This window comes from Lutra lutra, chromosome 5, assembly GCF_902655055.1.
Source record: "Lutra lutra chromosome 5, mLutLut1.2, whole genome shotgun sequence".
NCBI lineage: Eukaryota > Metazoa > Chordata > Mammalia > Carnivora > Mustelidae > Lutra > Lutra lutra.
This window is the reverse complement of record NC_062282.1, coordinates 134284608-134306160: the sequence shown is the minus strand read 5'-3', so window position 1 is coordinate 134306160 and position 21553 is coordinate 134284608. Positions and strand designations below refer to the sequence as shown.

At 40.6% G+C, this 21553-nt stretch overlaps 1 protein-coding gene across 6 annotated transcripts in view; it reads right to left on the bottom strand.

Moving 5' to 3' along the window:
- The window catches only part of CAMK4 (calcium/calmodulin dependent protein kinase IV), a 326108-nt gene that overhangs the window by 225599 nt on the left and 78956 nt on the right, over positions 1 to 21553 (bottom strand). For 3 of the 6 annotated variants that reach the window (XM_047728971.1, XM_047728970.1, XM_047728973.1), the window contains 2 exons: positions 16550 to 16677; positions 15507 to 15745 (listed from right to left, as the gene is read on the bottom strand). In XM_047728971.1, coding sequence (XP_047584927.1) covers positions 15507 to 15667 — 161 coding nt within the window. In that variant the 5' untranslated portion in view covers positions 15668 to 15745; positions 16550 to 16677. Of the gene's footprint in view, positions 1 to 15506; positions 15746 to 16100; positions 16176 to 16549; positions 16678 to 18189; positions 18211 to 21553 lie in introns of those variants that run through there. The other 3 variants (XM_047728972.1, XM_047728974.1, XM_047728975.1) reach the window with 3 other exon arrangements.

The following is a 21553-nucleotide window of genomic DNA, read 5'->3' as shown; positions in this document are numbered from 1 at the left end:
GGTTTGGATACACAGGGAATACCAAGATGCTAGTGCCTAGATGGCAGAGGAGAGGGAGAGTGTCACCACAGAGCAAGGGTCCCAGACCAGGGTCTAGCAAGGACTAGTTTGCTAAAAAGCCCTCTTATATATATAATGAATGAGAGCCACTCAAAGTCAGCTCGAGCCATCCTGGATAAGATAAACCAAATACGGGGACTATAGTCCCAGTGAAGTCAGTTTTTGGACTATATCCTCCAATGCCTGGAAGAAAAACCATGGTGGGCATTTGGGAAAGGAAAGGCGCATCATTTTCCTCAAACGCTGTGTGCCACATTAGTATAGATGAACTCAGGTTAGTTTCTGAGACACAGAAGCAGACTCTGAGGTTATGACCAAAGTCAGATAAATACCAAACTGGGGAAGAAGGGCATGGTGTCTTAGCTTGGGCTGCCAGAACAAAACAGCAGAGAGTAGGTGGCTTCAACAACAGAAATGTATTTCCTCACAATTTCTGGAAGCTAGATGTTTAAGATCAGGGGCTAGCATGACTGGGTTCTGGTGAGAATTCTCGTGGATTTCAGACATCTGCTTTCTTGCTGATTCCTCACATAGCACAGAGACAGAGACAGAGTACCTGCCCAGATCCCATGAGGAGGGCTCCACCCTCAGGACCTTGTCTAACTTTAATTATCTCCAATATTGTCATGTTGGGAGTTAAGACCTGGACCTAGGAGTCTGGGGGGAGGGGGGAATAGGTATTCAGCTCATAACAAAGGTAGATACAAGAAAAAATGGAGGGACGCAGGCTTTGGTAGGACAATGGGAGCATGGAGAAATCAGGCAGGGCCAGATAGGCGCTTGTGGGTTGAGGTGTAAATGGACACTGAAAACAAGAAGTACACCAGGGTGAAGGGTGGCCTGCCCTCTGCCCTTCAGCCCTGTCTCTGCCCATCTTCCTTCTACACACAGTTTTTCTTTCACCATACTTCCTGGCCACTGCTGTCAAAATAGATATGGAGATACACAAATTTTCCAGAATAATTATTTCAGCAGTGCATACAAATTGGGAACATAAAGTTAATGACCCTAGGGGGAAGTTATGTGGAAGAGTTATATTTCTGATTAAGGCATTAGACATCTCAATAGATGAGTTTAAAATAACAATCCCAAATAAAGATAGACACAGGGAAGAATATTTACATTCTTACCTCCTTCACAATCCTCTCCTTAGCTCTTCTCTTCCTGACTCAGGCAGGGCCCCTGCTACAAGATTATGTTACAGGATATTGCTGATTGATGACACAGCCACAAGTAAGGCATTAAGTTAAACTTTTTAAAAAGAATGATTCCGGGGTGCCTGGGTGGCTCAGTGGGTTAAAGCCTCTGCCTTCGGCTCGGGTCATGATCCCAGGGTCCTGGGATCGAGCCCCACGTCGGGCTCTCTGCTCAGCGGGGAGCCTGCTTCCTCCTCTCTCTCTGACTGCCTCTCTGCCTACCTGTAATCTCTGTCTGTCAAATGAATAAATAAAATCTTTAAAAAAAAAAAAAAAAGAATGATTTCTTTCAAAAACAAAACTAGAGGAGGGGGAAAGCCAGGAAGCATTCCTTCCTGCTAAACCCTGTCCTAGATACCAAGTTGTTGTCAGCATCTGTATGGTCTGTTAATGGAGGTAAAAATAAGTAAATATAATTGTACATACCTGATTCTAACAAGACATGAGGCATTTAAAAAGCATAAGAACAGAAATTGTTGGAGGATCTTCCAACACATTTACAAAGGCTTTGAAGCTTAGAGCCCTACTTCACTCCAAACACACAGTCTCCTGAACACACAGAAAAGATCTAAGGTAATCATCCAGAGAATTCAACTGGAAGAAAACACAGATGTACAGATGCTTGTAGCTATCTGAGACCTGAGAGGCAAATGATCTAATCATAGGAAGTCACACTATTCCATCGTTTAGAGATGGGGTCCTTTAAGACCGCAAACTGACAAAAGACCACAGCCCCTAAGGTTCAAAAGGTCTTTCAACTGCAGAAGCCCTTCTGGTACAACTTACTCATTTTCCCTACCAATGTTCAGAGTGCTTACTACATGCCAAGCATCGCACTAAGCTCTGGGGGCACAGCAGTGAACGAGGGGACAGAGGCCCAGCCCACAATTGTTTACACTCTGAGAGAGGGACCTGGGCATTGAATAAATAATTTCACAGTATGCTGGTTTAGCAGAGGGCTACAAAGGGAGAACATCTTGAAGAATGGGAGATTTAAGTCCTGCCCATTTTTCTACTGTTGTTAACTTAACTCCTCCAATATTTGTGCCTTCCTGTATTTAAGCATTCACTATTCCAGAAATATTTATGCAGCACACTCATGGGGGGCAGGTAATGGGGGGCTGAGGAAGAATTGACTTAGTAGTGGGGATAAAGATGAATAACATACAGGGTTTCTCTGCCCAATGAACAGAGGCTCTGGTGGTGAAGACCGCAAAGCATTTACCTATAAGACAATACACATGGGGCGCCTGGTTGGCTCAGTTGGTTAAGCAGCTGCCTTCGGCTCAGGTCATGATCCCAGCGTCCTGGGATCGAGTCCCACATCGGGCTCCTTGCTTGGCAGGGAGCCTGCTTCTCCCTCTGCCTCTGCCTGCCACTCTGTCTGCCTGTGCTCACTCTCGCTTCTCTATGACAAATAAATAAATAAAATCTTTAAAAAAAAAAAAAAAGACAATACACATATGAAGTGATATGAGAGCAGGGAGACAGTGGAAAACTTCCTGCCTGGGGGGTAGGATGACCATCCTGGAGGGATTAGAAGGACAAGGGCATTTCAGGCCAAGAGAGTTTCATGCACAACACCACAGAGATACAAAGATCCGTGAGAGGTCCTTGAGGCCAAGACAGGCATAGTGGAAAGAGAACAAGCACCAGAGTCTGACAAACCTGCACTTGAATTGCCTCCCAAGCTGTCTGAGCTTGAACAAGTTGCTTGAACATTCTGAGCCTCATGTCTCTCATCTGAAAAATGGGCCTGATGTGATCATCTTGCTATATTACTGAAATAATTAGCAATGTACATAAGACAAACACTCCATGCTGGTAATTACAAAAGTGGTGGGGAATGAGACAGGCAGGCAAGTTGGGGTCAGATTGCTAAAAAGGGCCAAGTATGCTAGAGTGAGGTTTTTTCCCCTGTAGATACTTATAGGAATCACTATCCCCAACCTCCCACCTTGTGTCTCATCTGGGGAATGGTCTCAAGCTTATGTGCCAGCTTCAGAGCTAATGTTTTTACATACATGGTCTCATTTCATCCTCATAGCTTCATTTTATAAATAAGGCTAAGTGAAGTTCAGTGCTATGCCTAAAGGCACATAGCCATCAAGTAGCAATTTGCTCCTTCCTGTTTTCCTGGCCGCATCCTGCACCATCTAGTTCACTTCTTGTCTTAGCCCCTCCCTTAGTCAGCAATTCTCCTTCACCCTCACGACTCGACTGTTCAGAACGGCCTGATTGTTGCCCAGCCTTGAAGCCGCCTAAGTAGCTGCCTTGTCCACCTCTCCCCTTGGGCTCTGGTTCCCTGAGGATCACCCCCCTCCATGCCTGCCTGCTCAAACCTGGACTGGCACTCTGCTGCCCCCTCCTGGTCTAGGCCAGAACCTCAACAGCTCCCCAGGTCGTCTGCTCAGTCCTGACATTCCATTTCCTCAGTATCTTAAGATTTGGAAGAACTGTACTAGTTTGCCATAGATTATCCTGATACTTTCCTCAGCTTTCTATTTCACTAACGTGTCATACATATATATGAAAAGCTCTGTTTGTCATGGTTTATTTTGCTTCTAGTTCTAGGTTACACTCAGGAGAGCCTCTCAAGAGTTTACCTCACTGAATATTATTATCTTACATGATCATATTGAAGGAAAAAGGAGAGAAGGACCCAGAGTCCCATAGGAGCCACTAAAAATGTTTCTGCTCACACAAGAAATCTCCAGAGGCCTATTATGATTGAACACTTTAGGCCAGGCTGACTTATTGAATTACATATTGTGAATTTGGTCACATTTAATAATATAGTCTTATTTTCTTAGCGGTTATCCTAACAAGGAGCTTTGAAAAAAAAAGGTAAGATTCACCTGAATGAATAGGCAATAGGAAACTTACATCCTGTCAAAGATTAAACTTGGACTGTCTAGTTGTCACACCTAAAGAACAATTTTGCATGTCTGCTGGAGCCCCAAATGAAAGATTATCACTTACTAAGTTAAAAAAGTCAGTCACTAACTAGCCGTGCCCCAGCACAAGTGAGGCACACCAAGATAAAAAAATGCAATGAAGGGGCAGTGGGTGGGAGGTTGGGGGAACCAGGTGGTGGGTATTGGAGAGGGCACGGATTGCGTGGAGCACTGGGTGTGGTACAAAAACAATGAATACTGTTAAGCTAAAAATAAATTTAAAAAATTTTTAAAAAATGCAATGAAGGCCAAAATGCAAGCAAAAGTCCCTATTAAAGAGTCCACAAGGACTTGAAGTAAGGAGAAATCATTCAAATGCTGCACTGTAGGTAGCAATAAATGTGTGCTCACAATGAACAGATTTGTGATCGCCTACTCTTCTTTGTTCTGGTTTGTAACATTAGTCAGTTCTGTCTATAATCAAACATAAATCAAAGGAAGTGCACTTTTAACAGACTACTACTGCAAACTAGTAGAGAAAACAGTTAAGAACATATGTCATATTCATTACTTTTCTAGAAGACCACTCCAATCAGAGGGTTGTTCAAGTCTAGCCTTTTTTATCTTTTAAGACTATATCTGTATTTTTGCACTTGGTGAATTTTTCAACCACATGACCCTGAAGCATGACTTAAGAAGTAAAGAAATAATTAAGTAATGACTGTGCATTTGTTGACAGGGTTAAACTCAGCATCCTTGTACTAATGACCGTAAGTCTACAAGCACTGCCCACTAAACACTTCATCTGCCTAAGACACAGTTGGCAAAGTTACCATGAAGTAGGTAAGCGACTGTGTGGCTCAGTTGGTTAAGCAACTGCCTTAGGCTCAGGTCATGATCCAAGGGTCCTGGGACAGAGTCCTATGTCAGGCTCTCTGCTCAGTGGGGAGCCTGCTTCTCCCTCTCCCTCTGCCTGTTTGCGCTATCTCTTTCTCTGTCAAATAAATAAATTTTAAAAATACAAAAAATAAATAAAATTGAGGTTCTTGAAAATAATATAAACTTAGGATTCAACAATAAAGAAAAACAAAATTCATTCAACCCTCTGCTTGATGGGCAAGTGACATTCTTTTTTCTGTTTTCTGCCAAATGACTTCTTTGGTTATAATCACAGAAAGTTCTTATCGAAACCTTTTATCAAGTAGTCTTAAAATGCATAACAAGTGCATATATGTACCCACTTCCTCTTTCTGCACAAAGACACAACTTGGCATATTTCTTTTTTGTTGGTGTTTTTATCTAAAATCTGCTTTAAAATCATTTTCAAAAAGTAGCATGTTATTTAAACAGAAATAAACTTATTTAGTATCCATTCATAACTATCATTCTTTAATCTGATAATCATCCAACAAAATATTTTTACAAACATGGTCCCAAGTTATGTATATTTATGTACCTGCTGATGCTAAACATGTGCTACTGAACCAATCTAAAATGTACTTTTTAAAACATCCAAAAACAAAGATTAAAAGCAAAAATTAGAAGAATTTTAAAAAACAGATTCCCTAATACTTTCTTCTAGCATACCCTAGATGTGGACATCCCATTTTAGTCAAAATGCCAGTGATTGCTTTTATTTAGTTTTTAAGTCTATTTTAAAAAAAAAGAAGAATTCTATTTTTTCAAAATATTATTTAGGGGCACCTGGGTGGCTCAGCAGGTTAAGCCTCTGCCTTCCCCTCAGGTCATGATCCCAGGGTTCTGGGATGGAGCCCTCCATCGGACTCTGCTTTCTGCTCAGCAGGGAACCTGCTTCCTCATCTCTCTCTGCCTGCCTCTCTGCCTACTTGTGATCTCTGTCTGTCAAATAAAGAAATTTAAAATATATACATTATTTAAACAGGACCTTTAATTTAAAGGACCTTAATTAGTCTCAATTTAAAGGACCTTAATTAGTCCTCTGAGATATATGCATTACATATAGAAGAATTATTCAAAATGTGGCTAATATATTAGCCCACAGGAAAATTAGTTAAACTTTACTAGAAGTGGATCTTTTATCAATAGTTTATTTAGCATATTATTTTATAACTGTCACTTCAAATACAATAGAAGAATGATCTGGAACCTATTTCATTATTAAATAAAAAATAAATTACCCTTCAAGAAGTAATCTCTGAACATGAACATTGATTTTCAAAAACGTAATGGATGAATAGAGCTGGCCAACTTGCTACACAGGTAAAAACTGTAACTATCTCAGTTTCAACAGATGTAGAAAAGGATGCATATGCATTTAAAGCTTATGCCTACGGCACCTGAGCGGCTCAGTCTGTTAAGTCTCTGCCTTTGACTCAGGTCATGATTCCAGGGTCCTGGAATGCAATACAGCATTGGGCACCCTGCTCGCAGGAAGTGTGCTTCTCCCTCTGTCCCTCCTCCTTGCTTGTGCACTCTCTTTCTTGTTCTCACTCATGCTCTCTCTCTCAAATAAATAAATAAATAAAATCTTCAAAAAAAAATAATAAAGCTTATGCAAACCTGAAAAACTAGTAACAGGTTGACATTTTCAAAATGAAAGGGAGATTCAAGAAAGTTTCTTGAATAAATGAAGTCTTGATATCATTTTAACTTGAAATTCTCATGTAACTGAATAGGATTAAAAATTTTAACTTGACTGTTCTAGGTCAGAATTTGGCAAACCACAAGCCAAGAGCTTAATATGGCAGTCACTAGTTTTTGTATAGTCTGCAACCTAAAAATAGCTTTTACATTTTTTAATGGTTTTTAAAAATCAGAAGAAAAATAGTATTTTGTGATGTGAAAATTATATGAAATTCAAATTTTATAGTCAAAAATAAAGTTTTATTGGAACACAGCCATGTGTATTTGTTTCTCTGTTGTCTATGGCTATTTTTACTCCGCCATCACAAAGCTGAATTGCCACAGAGACCATATGGACCACAAAACCTAAAATATTAACTGTCTATTCCTTTATGGGCTCTTTACCAGGTCTAGGTAACTGATCTCAATCGCTTCAACCCCACTTCCCCTTTCTTATCTCATCATAGGCTTTGGGAGGTGTTTTTCTTCCCTTTCTTTTCTTCCTTCTTTCCCTTTCCCTCCCTCCCTCCTTTCCTTCCTTTTTAACACACAGGGTAAGTTCTCTCTTCTCACCCTACTCCACCACCTCCCCACCCCCTTAAGCCCCTCCACCCCTGGTTTAAGGGTTAAGGGCAAGTTCTGAGTCCCACAACATGGACTCAAGATGCAGTTGCTTCTATAGTCACCCTTTGTTCTCATAATAGTTACTTTCTCTTTATCTACAATTTTGGTTTTCAAGTGATAGACAGTCATTTTGTTTTTATAGGCTCTTTGGCCTGACATCAACGTACTCTCCCAACCTTAACTGCCATGACAATGTTCATGTTTTATGAAGTTTGCAAAATAAAATGTGTATCTCCTGCCTTTTTCTGCCAGCTTTTGCCTTTTCTTAGAATGTAATTTCCACCTAGTATGTCCTTCACCAAAGCTCTTCCTGTTAAAATTCTGCTGAATTTCAAGGTCCACCCCTTCCATGAAGACACCTCAATCCTTCCAATCAGAATTACCACTCCATTTTTAGACTATGATGATGGCCTGATCTCTACCTCGTATTAGTTTTACTTATTATTTATCTCATATTAAATTTATTGTTACAAATTATACAGTGAACTACATATCTGGAAGTCAATATATAGTGTTCTCTTCATCCTATTCAATCATATTCCAGTCCCCTTGCCCCGCCACACACACACTACCAACATACATTGCCTAGTTCATAGTTATACAAAAGGTCAGACCTGTAACAGAAAGGACTTCAGGTGGCACAAAGACATCGAATTAAATAACAAAGAATCAAAAAATGAGACCATTATTCTCTTTTCAATTACTTTTCATTTCTTCTGATTCCATCACAAAGAAATCCGTACTTTGTACTACTATGGTTTTAACCCTGCTAATCTTTGATAATCTCCCTTTTTAACAAAGAGAGAATAATCCTTGGGCTGGGAGCCTTCTGTAGGAAAACATTTGTAGCTTCAGTTTAATAAAAACGCTTTGTTTATACTGCAATTTATTTTTATAATTTTCTTCTATTTATGACAGGAAAACAATAATGAAATTTAATTTCAATTTAATGAAAATAAGTATTCTGAATAAGTAAACTTAGGTTAACAAAATAGGGTAATTTTAACAAAAATATTAAGCAAATTCTAACACATGTGGTATGCACATATGACAAAAATCTTAATGGCATTACATAGAAATGGGGAGAAACAAATGGTTATAGCAGATTCTTGATAAAGTCAAATGATTTCAATCCATCAACCTCCTTCTTGTTAACCTTCTACATAACTAAAAGAAAATCATGTAAAAGACTAGCTTCAAGCTTCTGAAACAGTGGTTCTTAACAGAAAGGGCAAGGGGGTAACACGTGACAATGTCTAGAGACATTTTTAGTTGTCATAACTTGGGGGCCGTGGGGGAGGGCTGCTTCTTTCATCTAGAGGGTAGAGGCTAGGGACACTATTAAACACAGGGTTGCTCCCACAGAATTATCTAGCCCCAAAAGTCTGTGGTGCCAAGATTAAGAAAAGTCTGTGGTGCTCTAAGAGAAAAGAGCAAGCTCTACATGTAAGATCTTTTGTTCATTGTTATAAATCACCCTCTGTCCAGCATTGCTTCTTTCCTTATTTGCTCTTTGCCACTGATTATGATTATGGACGAAAATCTTCCACCCAAGCCTTTTGCTATTTTATATCACCCATATACCCACCATCCCCAATTAGCAATAAGAATTTTAAAATGGACTGTGTTGAAGAGTGTATATTATTTATGTGCTTACAGTATACTATCAATATTTAGATCTAACTTCCTAATTAAGCCACGGGAGTTATGAGATTTTCAGATGATCCATTATCAACGAGGGGGGAAAAAAGACTAATATAGTTTGAGTAAAACCTTGATTCCAGCTACTATTGATTTCATGATTTCACATAAAGTTACTCTTTGGCCTGATTTATATGGCTCATTGACTCAATATACTTTGCAAAATAAACCTGACCTTGAAATTTTAAAAATACAATTTTTACTAGATATGTGAGGTATATTTACTTTCCCAAAAGAGAGTCTAAGAGAACTACTTTTAAAGCTAGCCAAAAAAAAACAAAAAACAAAAAACAAAAAAAACAAACAAACAGAAAATATTAACATAAAAAAATAACAACCAGTAGCTGAAACAGCTACCACTCAGGTCTTTATTCTTGAATGCATTACTGCAAACACTAATCCGTACATATATTCTGAAGGTAAAGTATTTACAAGAAAGTTCTTTGAAGCTATTTTGTGGTTAGTGTTTTGTTTCTCTTTCTGTCTCTCTTTTTTACTCAAGTAAAGTTCTCTAGAACAGTTTAGAATAGCACCTGTGTCTTTTTTTTTTTCTTTCAAATTAGGAGTTATTTTTACCCTTGTAACAGTATTTAAACAAGGAAAAATAATGTATTCTAAAGTAATGATCTTATCATAGTCAACACTTAATTTTAAGGCTCTTTAAATGCTTTTAAATTTAAAGGCTCTTTACAGTAAGTAGATTTCCAAATTTAACATTTACTATGCATTAACGTCAGTGGTTGGTATAGTCTGGAGGTGTTTCATGCCTTTACATTTAAGGTGATTTAATGCCTAATTCTGAGATGCCTGTGGCAAAATGATAGTGAAGGTGAAACTGAATCCTTTTCACTTCAGAGCCACAAAGCTCTCTGCCAACAGAAAAACAGCATTATTTTCAACACCTACAAGCTACAGAGGTGATAGTTATCAGGACTCCCACTGTGAAGAAAGAAAACCAGCACAGGAGATTACAGTCACACAAATTTTAGGGAGGAGATAAACAAGTCACCAGATTTCTCTTTTCCTGGGGTCATGCCAACTGTGCCGGGCCTATTTCATTATCATTCACTCACCCTCTTTAAAATCATTTTTTGAGCAGCTGCCCAGTACTGAGCTCTGTGCTAGGCACTGAGCACACGATAATGAACCAGTCAAATCCAGAGACTGCCTTCTGGGAGCTTGCAGTCAGTGTTCATGCATGGGTGCCCTGGTGTCTATTCTCCCACTTGCAATCCTACCATGCTCCTGAGCCAACTGCCTGAGAGAACAACAGAGGGCCCAAACAGTTATATTTTTAATACCTAGTTAGATCCCCAAAAGAGCTTAAGATTTTAAGTGCAGTGTGGGTGGCAAGAGATCCATAACCAGCAGTATATTATGGATAGCCTGGGGTGTCCTAAAGGACAGTGTGGGGGAAAGTACTGGGGGAGAAGTACTGACTGAAAATGGCTCAGGAAGAGGCCAGAACAAAGACAGGGAAGAAGGAGGATAGGACTTCTCACCACCCAGGAGCACTGGTTGGAGCTCTGCTGTTAGAAAATGCACACTTTTCCTGTTTCCTTACAGGAAGTATCTGCTGCCCATTACCCAGGGCCAGAATTAAGTGTTACCAAGTGGAATACACAAGTGTTCAGGCCTCTGACTTCCTCCCCTATACAGTGAAGGTGCTGCTGGCCCAGCCTCCTGCCCCCTCAGCTATTTCAGAGTACAGTGCACCCAGCAGATCTTGGGGAGACACTAGAGTTCTTCCAAAATTTTGGAAGGGGAAACCCAATGACGACTTAGAGGTAAAGACAGGAAAACTTTTCTCTGCAGAGTTGTGCAAACTCACTGTTAGCAGTTGGTCTGCAGGGCATTTTTCAAAATGGATTGCCTCATATTTTAATCTGGCATACACAGATTTATGGCCTAAAACAACATTTTCATACTGGGTCACAATACATTAGTGAAATATGAAATCATGTGGATTCAGCCAATACTTTAATGAAATAGAATAAAATCAAACAGCATAGGCTAGGAAATATTAGAGTACATTGTTGGTAATAAGAATAAACATTGTTTTACCAAACTTGTTTCCATTCTAAATACACACACTGTTTCTATTTTATACACACCTATGTCTCACCATCTAAATCTATTTGGTTCCTAAGCAATAATACCTATAGCAAGGGATCCTATGAAACTCTGCTTTAATTCTTTTGCCATATAAATACACTCTTTTAAATTGTGGAACAGGTTGTGGGCAGGGGGATGGTGACTGAAATTCACTAACTTAAAGAAACTATATAGTTAAGAATGGAAATTTCTCGGGCGCCTGGGTGGCTCAGTGGGTTAAGCTGCTGCCTTCGGCTCAGGTCATGATCCCAGGTCCTGGGTTCGAGCCCCACATCGGGCTTTCTGCTCAGCAGGGAGCCTGCTTCCTCCTCTCTCTCTGCCTGCCTCTCTGCTTACTTGTGATTGCTCTCTGTCAAATAAATAAATAAAATCTTAAAAAAAAAAAGAAAAGAAAAAAGAATGGAAATTTCTCTAAAAATTTATTGCAAGATAATTCAACACACTTTTCTTCTTTTGTACTAATTATCTTTCCTTTGGTTTCCTTTAACTTTTGTATGTGGGAATACATCTAGTTTTGCCTACATTCTTTCAGTCTCATACTACAGAGAGAAACAAGAGGTGAGATAACTGAAAACAGGGTTGGGGTTTCAATGCACAATCCCCACCACAGGGTAGCCCAGGCCAAATTCTGTCCATCCCTGTGCCAAACCACTAGACAGAATCTGGACCAGATGCAGGTTCTTCTTTCCCTTAGAAAATACTTTAAAATGCCAGCTTCTCAAATTACTGGGCAAAGGACCAACTACTCTCTAGGATAGGGAGTTTTGAATAAGATCATGGCCATATGAACTGGCCATGAATTTGTTGGGGCATCACAATTTTTGTAAACTTTTTGACAAGCTCTATAAAGAAAGCATTATTTTCAAATGTGATCTTAGAAAAATTAAATTAGCTTGCCTGATACTCTTTAAATAATCTTCCTTATCCCACCCCTCACCCCCTATCCTGATACATATATATATATACACACAGATATATGTGTGTGTGTGTATACACATGTGTGTGTGTGTGTGTGTGTGTGTGTAATAGAATAGAATAAAATAAGAGCTATCACATGGCCTTGGGCTACCTGTAAAACATTGCTGCCAGCACTATATAGGGGTTTCAGCTGGCTTTCACTGTGCTCCCTAAAATTTCCAAACATATCCTCAGGGTTTGTTGCCCTAATAGTCACATGTCCAGGGGCACCTTGGTGGTGCAGTCATTGTTAAGCATCTGCTTTTGGCTCAGGTCATGATCCCAAGACCCTGGGATTGAGCCCCTTGTCACATCAGGCTCCCTGCTCAGTGGGAAGCCTGCTTCTTCTCTCCTACTATCCCCCGCCTTGTGTTCCCTCTCTCGCTTGCTCTCTCTCTGACAAATAAATAAATAAAATCTTTTTAAAAAGTAGTCACATGTCCAATCTTCTTTAATTCATGACTTAATAGCTTACAACAGATAATTTTAACAGAGGAATGACTACTCACAAATTAACTTAATGTGGTGGGGACTGCCTATATCCTGGATATACAGTGACATTTCACACCAAGGTCTTCATTCCCTTAGCATCTTAATGACAACTGTGTAACTAATGAGTTAAATGTTTTGGCCTTAGAGTCACCACTGACAGGCAGATCTGGCCCAAGACTAAGAGTTAAGAGAATAAAGACCTGAAACCAACCAAGTCTCAACTTTATCCCTAGTGAAGGAAAGAAGACTTCTGTCAGGCAATAGTTATAATTCTGCTGTATTCTCTGGCTAGGTAGATTCTTAGTAATTATATCTGTAACCTCAGTTGCTTTATGTTTTAGATTTATTTTGTTAAAAAAAAAAACTGATCATGAAATGACATTTTTCAGTCTCAGCCAAATGGAGTAAACATGCACCTCACCAATACTGCCATCTACAGAGAACTTACCTAATACACATAACTACTGAAAAGCAGCAAAAGAAAGAAGTTTTAGTTTTCTCAAAATATTTTAATTCTGTAATTTGCAAGGTAATCAGACAGCTAGATAGCAAAGTAAGAATCTTAGCAATATATAACTGATTTATATTTGTCTTCCAAAATTTACTGCAAAATATAGCACAAAGTTTGTTTGTTTTTTTTTTTAAGATTTTATTTATTTGACACAGAGAGAGATCACAAGTAGGCAGAGAGGCAGGCAGACAGAGAGAGGGGAGGAAGCAGGCTCCCTGCGGAGCAGAGAGCCCGATGCGGGACTTGATCCCAGGACCCTGAGATCATGACCTGAGCCGAAGGCAGAGGCTTTAACCCACTGAGCCACCCAGGCGCCCCAGCACAAAGTTTTTTTAAAAATAAACTTCAAATTCCTTAGGTTTTCCCAACGAAGCTGACATCCCATAGATGAGTACAACTCACAATTTTTTTCTAACCACTTTTCCATTCCTCAAATTAAAGAAATGTCTTGAATAAGCAAAGCTTATTCATAAAGATAATATGTAGCTAATGAGAAGTCCCAGTCAATTAGGCATCTGGAGCAAACGTTACTCAGGGAGCAGTTAGATTTGGTGGTGGGACAGTCCCTTTAGCACCAGCAGACACTTCCTCTATTAGGCAGCAATTTCTAAAACACCAAGTAAACAATTGTAAGTAGATTATCTCTTTAATCCGAAATTTACACTGTTCCACTGCAGCTCACCACACAATTATAGTAAGGTTCAAACCTGACAAAAGGAGACACTTCATTTATTTCCATCCTACGAGTGAATGCATACAATCACACATCTTCAGATGAACATTGAAGATTTTGATCAAAGTAGGATATTTATGTACACACTATTCAATGCCCAAGTATTCTGGAACATTTTTTAAAATATTTATTTATTTATTTGGTGGGGGGCATGAGCAAGTGGGTGGGGGTCGGGAGGGAGAGGGAGAATCTCAGGCAGACTCCCTGGTAAGCCCGGAACCCATTGCAGGGCATGGAATCCAGGACCCTGAGATCATGACCTTAGATGAAATCAAGAGTTGGATGCTTAACTAACTAAGCCACCCAGCCGCCCCTGGAAAATTTTTAAACAATGACAGATGACTATATTTTCATTCAGAAGTTTTGGGTTTCTTCCATACCATATCAATGAGCCATTAATAGTAGTGGCAAGTTGGGGGGGTGGGGGTGGGGAGGTGGTTTGTGAGGTGACCCTTATACCTTCCCACCAAGTATCAACATCCATAATCCTGCACTGTGGTCTCCAGTGGCATTAAAAAAAAAAACAAAACAAAACAAAAAAAAAAACAAAAAAAAAAACGGCTCTTAGCTAAACTGTTTCCAACAAAAAGAAAATAGAAAATGAAATTACAAAGTATTAAATACAGAAGCTTCAACTTGTCCACACTTGAAATTACATTTTAAGATTCCCTACCATAAACGGCCTGGATCTAAATGTATGTTGAAAGGAATTCTCCTTACCTACTGATAACAGAAAGGAAAGAAGGAAAAAGGAAGGAGGGAAAGAAAAAACAATTTTCTGTGTTTAAAAATATGAGAACATATGGCATCATCCACATGGCAAAACCGCTCTCTACCTGTTTGGATCTTCAGAGGAGAGATGAGGGACATTTCTGCAACCCCAGAGAGATAGCTTTTTGCATACATAATTTAAATAAATCACTCCAGCATGAAAGAAGAGCAGAAATCTTCTAATTACCACTGTCTAAACCCCATGTGCTGTTTTTTCTTTAAAGCCACACTAGTTCATTATTCTGCCTTCAACTCTCTTAAATGATTCATTCTCCCCTTCACTCCTGAGCAGACTCTACAGGGAAGCTAGTATTTAAGTTTAATTTCTAGTGCCACTTGCTTTGGAGAGTTTGATGAGAGGAAAGGGGAAGAATCTAATTTAATAATTCTGTCATGGTTTGGAGGGGCACCCTCTGCCCCTACCCCAAAAAATAACTAGACAAACAAGACCCTCTAGCAAGCTATAATCTTGAGCAAAGACACCAATCGGGAAAGCAGGGCCCACGTGTGGTGGGAGCTGTCACCCAAGGGAAGTGGCAGCCGGCGAGAAGGAGGGAGCGAGGGTGGGAGAGTCGGGCTGCTGCTCGCAGCTGCACCGGCCTGGGTGCTCTGAGAGACACCTGACTCCCAACTTGAAACCACTTAGCTCTCTCCTAGACACTACAGGGGGAGAAATCAAAGGACAGGGAGGCTGGCTCGCGCATACCCCCAGGAGCAGTCCCTGTGAAAGGGACTTCGCAGTGCGCGAAGAGGGCTTCCCCAGAAGCTCGAGCCCGCGTGCAGTACAAGCCGCTCCACCACGTCCAGGGCGCCCCCCACCCCCCACCCCACCACCACTGCCTTACCGTCCCAGCTCCGACTCCACCTCGAAGAAATCGCTCAAAGCATCCCTGTTGGAACCTTCGATCCAGTAATCCGGGATGAGGCTCCCGGCCCCTGGGGCCACACTGGCAGTGACCGAAGAGCAGGACGAGGCAGAGCACGAGGGCACCGTGACTTTGAGCATCTTCGCGGCGGGACTCCGGAAGCCGCCACCGCTGTCGCCGCCGCTGCCGGAGCGAGAAGCCCCGCCGCCTGCTGCCGCCTGCAAACGCAGGAGCGAGAGGTGGCGTCCTTCACACACACACACACCCACCGCCGCGGCAGCTGCTCCCCCCCCTCCACCCCCCCGTGCCTCCCCAGGCGCCCTGAGCTGCGCGCAAGCTGCAGCTCCCTTCCTGCACAGTCAGAAAGGAGGGAGGGAAGGAGGGTGGGTGGAGAAGGGGGCGAGGTACTGGGAGAGGGTGTGGAGGGAGAACCCAGTCGCTGCCAGCCGGAGAGGAGAGGCGGAGGCACTGCAAAGGAGAGAGATTCCCTCCCCCACTTCGCTCTCTCCCTCCCCACCTCTCCTCCTCCCTCCACTGAGCCTTTCCAGCCCCCTCCCTTTTTTCCTTTCTCACTCCCAGGCTGTGGCTGCGGTGGTGCCGGTTTGGGCGGCTCCGGATGCAGGAGCTTGGGGAAAGCACGAGGACCAAAGCATCATCCCACGCGCCCTCCCGCGGGAGCCGGGAGCCTGGAAGACACCGCGCGCAGTGGGACGCTCGCTCCAGGAGTGGCGGGCGCCCAGCGCGCTCTGGGAGCACATGGGTCTGGACCACCAAGCAGAGGGTGAGAGAGGGACCTGGCTGTTGCTGGCGCTACTCATCCTTCCCCGGAGCGCGTCCAGGTGGCGAGTCCCTCCCACCTATCACCAGCTAATCAGCCAAGCCCTGTTCATCCCTCTGTCAAAGCTTATATTGGCAGCTAGGGAGGGTGCCCTGTGGTCGTCGATCTTCCAGAGCTCCTGTGCCCGGCCCCAGCTGATAGCTGCAGGAGAAGGAAGCACGGGGTCCTCACTGACCTGACTTACCTTTGAGTGAAGTCTTCAGTTGGAAGAGATGCTGTTGTGCTGCCGTTGGCACTGCCTCCTTTAGCACGGTTGGAGCTCCTGAAAGGGCAGGTGTTTGCTGTGTCTGGTTCACTCTCAACCTCTGAAGGCTGGAACAGAAATGACCCAGAGAATTACAGGTCTGGAAGGGCCCTGTGGAAACCTTAATGCGGGACCTGTCACCATTCGTGACAGAGGAGATTGCTACATTTAAAGCTATTCACTCTTCCACGGAGATGTGTCCCATCACAAGCATTCCAATGTCTGTCTGGCAACCTTCAGGCTATTCTTCTAGGTACTGGTTAAATGTATATCATTTATATTTCTACCATTGAACTTTTTTCTTTCTGGATTTCAGCAATGACAATTGCTCTGTCATATTCTGTAATAAATATATATAAAAGTAGTTATTACATCAACCTCATTTCTGGCTAAATAACTCTAGGCCCTTTCTTTAACCTTATTTCACAGGTGTCACTTTCAGAAATTTTTTTGTTTTATTTTCCTCCAACATGCAATAAACCGTATCACAAGCCCCTGTTCCTGATAACATCAATAAACAAAGTCCAATATTATCCTCTAATTTATTGATTTATTTCTGACTCTTAAGAGCTTTCATTCTATGTTGAACTACTCCCCAAAAAGCACTAAAAACCTCAAAATTAACCTACTAGAGCTAAGAATATGATCCTTAGTTGACTAGAATTGAAAAAATAAGTATAAAAACTATCCCTCACAGATAATTTTATGAAGATGAGCATATATTCAATTTACAAATGGCCCCCAAAATATCAAGTATATGTAGATTCATACAAATTCAGTGAAATACTGAGTTATTTGGTGAAAGACTGAAAATGCTTACACAACATTTTCAGAGAATGAATTCAATAATCTTCGTGTTAAAAAATCAAGTGCATACTCAAGGCAAACTAATAAAACTCTAAAGTAAATTCTAGTTCTCAGGAAGTTAAATTTCCCTTGGCTTGCACGGACTGGTGGAGGAAGGGCATGGAGTAGCTGCTAGGCCATTTTTTATTCACACTTCTTTGAGGCAAGTTCTGAAGTGGCAGCACTGCATGTTTATACTTGTCTTTTGTGAACAATTCTTTTTACAATAAGTCCAAAGCAAGCATATTACATTAAAAGAGATGATAAGTCTTTACTTTTGCTATTTTAGGGAACGATAGCTAGAGAAACACTACTTCATGGTATAGAGGAGATTGCAGAATTGATATTTAAATTCAACACTGGTTTGGTCATTTGATACCTATGCTTTTCAAAACTGACTTTTGTAAAAGTGCTATTAACTTCAAAAAAGGGTATCTGGTTTAATAAATCAATTTATATTTATTTAAAAATAGAAGATGAAAATAAATATTATTTTAAGACAAGTGGAACAGGATTGAATCTGTATGATTTATCTTCACTCCTTACAAAATACCATCTAAAATGATCAAAAGAAGAACAAAGGCATATATCCACAATAAGAAAGAGGAGTAATATCAACTAAATTCCAGAATCTAAGAACAGATGGACAAATGGTAATTGACTTTGAAGACTGGATATACCTGAAACTCGGATTTAAAATGGGAGAAGCCAATGAGAAAAAATCCAATTCTTACCACAAAATTCCAGAAATACTCGGGAATTGAGTACTAGATCCTTCTAAAGTTGGAACAGAAAATAAGACATTAGTTGAAAGCTTTTATAAGAAGTTCTTAGGTCCCTACATTTCTTCTTCCACCATTCACAGTAAAAAAACACACTTCCTAAACCCTTGGAAAAGAGAGGAGATTTAATCTTTGAAAACGTTAAACAGAAAATGAAATGTTTTACATCATAAGGTACAGGTCGCACCATATTGAAAACAGAAGGATTTGCAAAACTCTACATACAAAATGTGAGATTTCCAGGTCCCTTAGACTCCCAGGATGCTGAAAAATGGGCATATATCTATCATATGCCCGCCATACAAGAAATTAAAGGATTCCTCACTAAGAAAACTAAATAATTCAAGAAGAGAGCGACCTATGGATACTGACAATTAGGATACTCACAACAACAAAAATCCCTATTTTTTTCAACACCTTACAGTGAAGCCTATCATTGAACAGACTCAGAGATCCAAAGCTTCTAATTGCCTATTTTTTGTCTCACTCAAACATGCATGGATAAGGTTCCATTCTGGTATGGCAGAGTAGCTGGTATGACTAAACCTCCTGTATATAACAATTATAATCTCTGGAGTAAATATAAAAAGGGTTCTTTAAATGTGCAAGAGGTCCATCACAATCAGAAAACTAAAAATGATGTAACCCACAAGAGAAAGGAATTTTCTGAATTAGATGCACATTTATTTAGCTTTTCCTCTGAGGGCTCCACAGGTAACACAACTCTTAGGAGCTTGAGGTGTCAGAATTTGGGGCTGGCAGAGAGGCTAGAAATTGAGGAGGAAACTACAGAAAGGAGGGAGCACAGTGAAAGAATCCAACTATCTACATATAAACTATGGTCAAATACTAAGCTAATCTCGGAACTATGCATATGTGTGGGAAACACCAAGGATCTCCCCAGAAAGCACAAAACAATCACTAGAAGGTTGAAAAACTGAGAAAAAATTTTAGCTGTTCCTTACCTCAGAAGAGATGTAGTTTTAAGTATGAGTTTCACCAAGTTTAACTGTGTGTTACAAGCAAGAAACAAACAAACAACAAAAAAAAACTCTTTAAGAAAAAGATAACAGGGGGCACCTGGGTGCTCAGTGGGTTAAAGCCTCTGCCTTTGGCTCAGGTCATGATCCCAGTGTCTTGGGATCGAGCCCCGCATCGGGCTCTCTCCTCAGTGGGGAGCCTGCTTCCTCCTCTCGCTCTGCCTGCCTCTCTGCCTACTTGTGATCTCTCTGTCAAATAAATAAAAAAAAATAATAAAAATTAAAAAAAAAAAAAGAAAAAGATAACAGATAAATTTTTAAAAATCTTTAAAAAAAAAAAAAAAGAAAGAAAAAGATAACAGAAAGGACTTGGGAGCCTTTGCCACTGAGAGCTGGCCCAGCTCCCTCATCCTGATTGCTGCCTTTTGAATGGGGAGTCTTCACCTATGGCTTCAGCCCTCCTGCTGTGGCCGTGAGTCAGCACAGCAGTCTGAAATGTTTTGGTCATTGCAATGACCTCAGTTGGGAGATGAGAAAATGCTTGAAGAATGAGTACATGGAAAAGAGGACCAAGAGCAGGGAGCATGGCAATGGGCTCGGTTTCAGAGGAAATGGAAAAATAAATTAGAGGCATACCTTGTTGAGGAAAAAAAAAAAAAAAAAGATAACAGAATCCAGAATCTCTGCAAGGAATCATTGACAAACCAGTATACAATTGAAAAAAAAATACTAGGGACCCCTGGGTGGCTCAGTTGGTTAAGCCGTTGCCTGCAGCTCAGGTCATGATCCCGGGGTCCTGGGATCAAGTCCTGCATCAGGCTCCTTGCTCAGCAGGGAGCCTGCTTCTCTCCCCACCTCTACCTACCGCTCTGTCTGCTTGTGTGCTCGCGTGCGCGCTCTCTCTCTCTCTCTGACGAATAAATAAATAAATAAAATATTAAAAAAAAATACTAGATATGTGAAGTGGTAGAAAAATTTGAACCACAGTCAAAAGCCCTAACAGTCAACAGAAACAAACACCAAAATGATTTAGATAGACTGGTATTCATAGACAAAGGATTCAAAACAGCTATTATAAATACGTTTCAATAATTGTTTAAAAAGAAAATCCCAATGAGTGTATGGATGGGTAATACTATTAGAGAAATGGAACCCACTCAAAAGAAAAAATTGGGACTTTGAAAGCTGAATGGGCAAACTCTGAAATTTGAAAAAAAAAATCACTCAAAGAGTTTACAGAAGAGTGCAAATTATAGAGGAAATAGTGGGTGAGCCTGAAGATAGACTATAATATCTAACTTCCAAGATAGTCCCCCCAATCATCTTCTGATAATTATGCCTTTCTGAGTTCACCTATCACACTGAATCAGGGTTGACCTATGTGACAAATAGAACATGGTAGAATACAGGTACGTGACTTCCACAGTCATGAAAGCATTAGAGAATCTGCCTTGATCTCTTGGATTGCTCATTCCAAAGGAAGCCAACTTCCATGGGATTCTCAAACAGCTCCATGGAGATGATAATGTGGAAAGGAACCAACTTACTAGCCATGTGAATCAGTCACCACAGAAGTAAATTCTCCCAGCCCCAATCAAACTATCAAATGACTACAACCCCAGCCAACATCTGACTAAAATTCTATAAGAGACCTGAGTTGATGGGGGGCCTGGGTGGCTCAGTGGTTTAAGCCTCTGCCTTTAGCTCAGGTCATGGTCCCAGGGTCCTGGGATCAAGCCCTGCATTGGGTTCTCTGCTCAGCAGGGAGCCTGCTTCCCCTTCTCTCTCTGCCTGCCTCTCTGCCTACTTGTGATTTCTGTCAAATAAATTTTAAAAAAAAATCTTAAAAAAAAGAAAGACCTGAGCTGAACCATACAACAATTCAGAATTTCAGATTATTTAGGATTCTGAATTCATAGAAACTGTAAGAGATAAATCATTATTGCTGCTGTAAGTCACTAAATTTTGGAGTATTTTATTTTGCAGTAATAGGGAATTAATAATAACATAGCTATAGACATTATCTAATCTAGATAACAATAACAAAAGAGAATGAAAGCAAGAAATTGGGGGAAGGGGGGGCAAGTCTCAGTGAATTATAGGACAATATCAAGATATCTTATATCACTGGGTTCTCAGGAGCTAGAGAGAAAGGACTGGGGCAGAAAATTTATTGAAAAAAATGGCTGAAATTTCCCCAAATTTTGGTAAACATCAACTTATAGATTTGAGAATTTCAGAAACCTAAACAGAATAAGTAGAAATAAAATCGCACCTAGGTTCATCTAAGTCAAATGCTTAAAAACAGTAGATTAAAAAAACAAACAAACAAACAA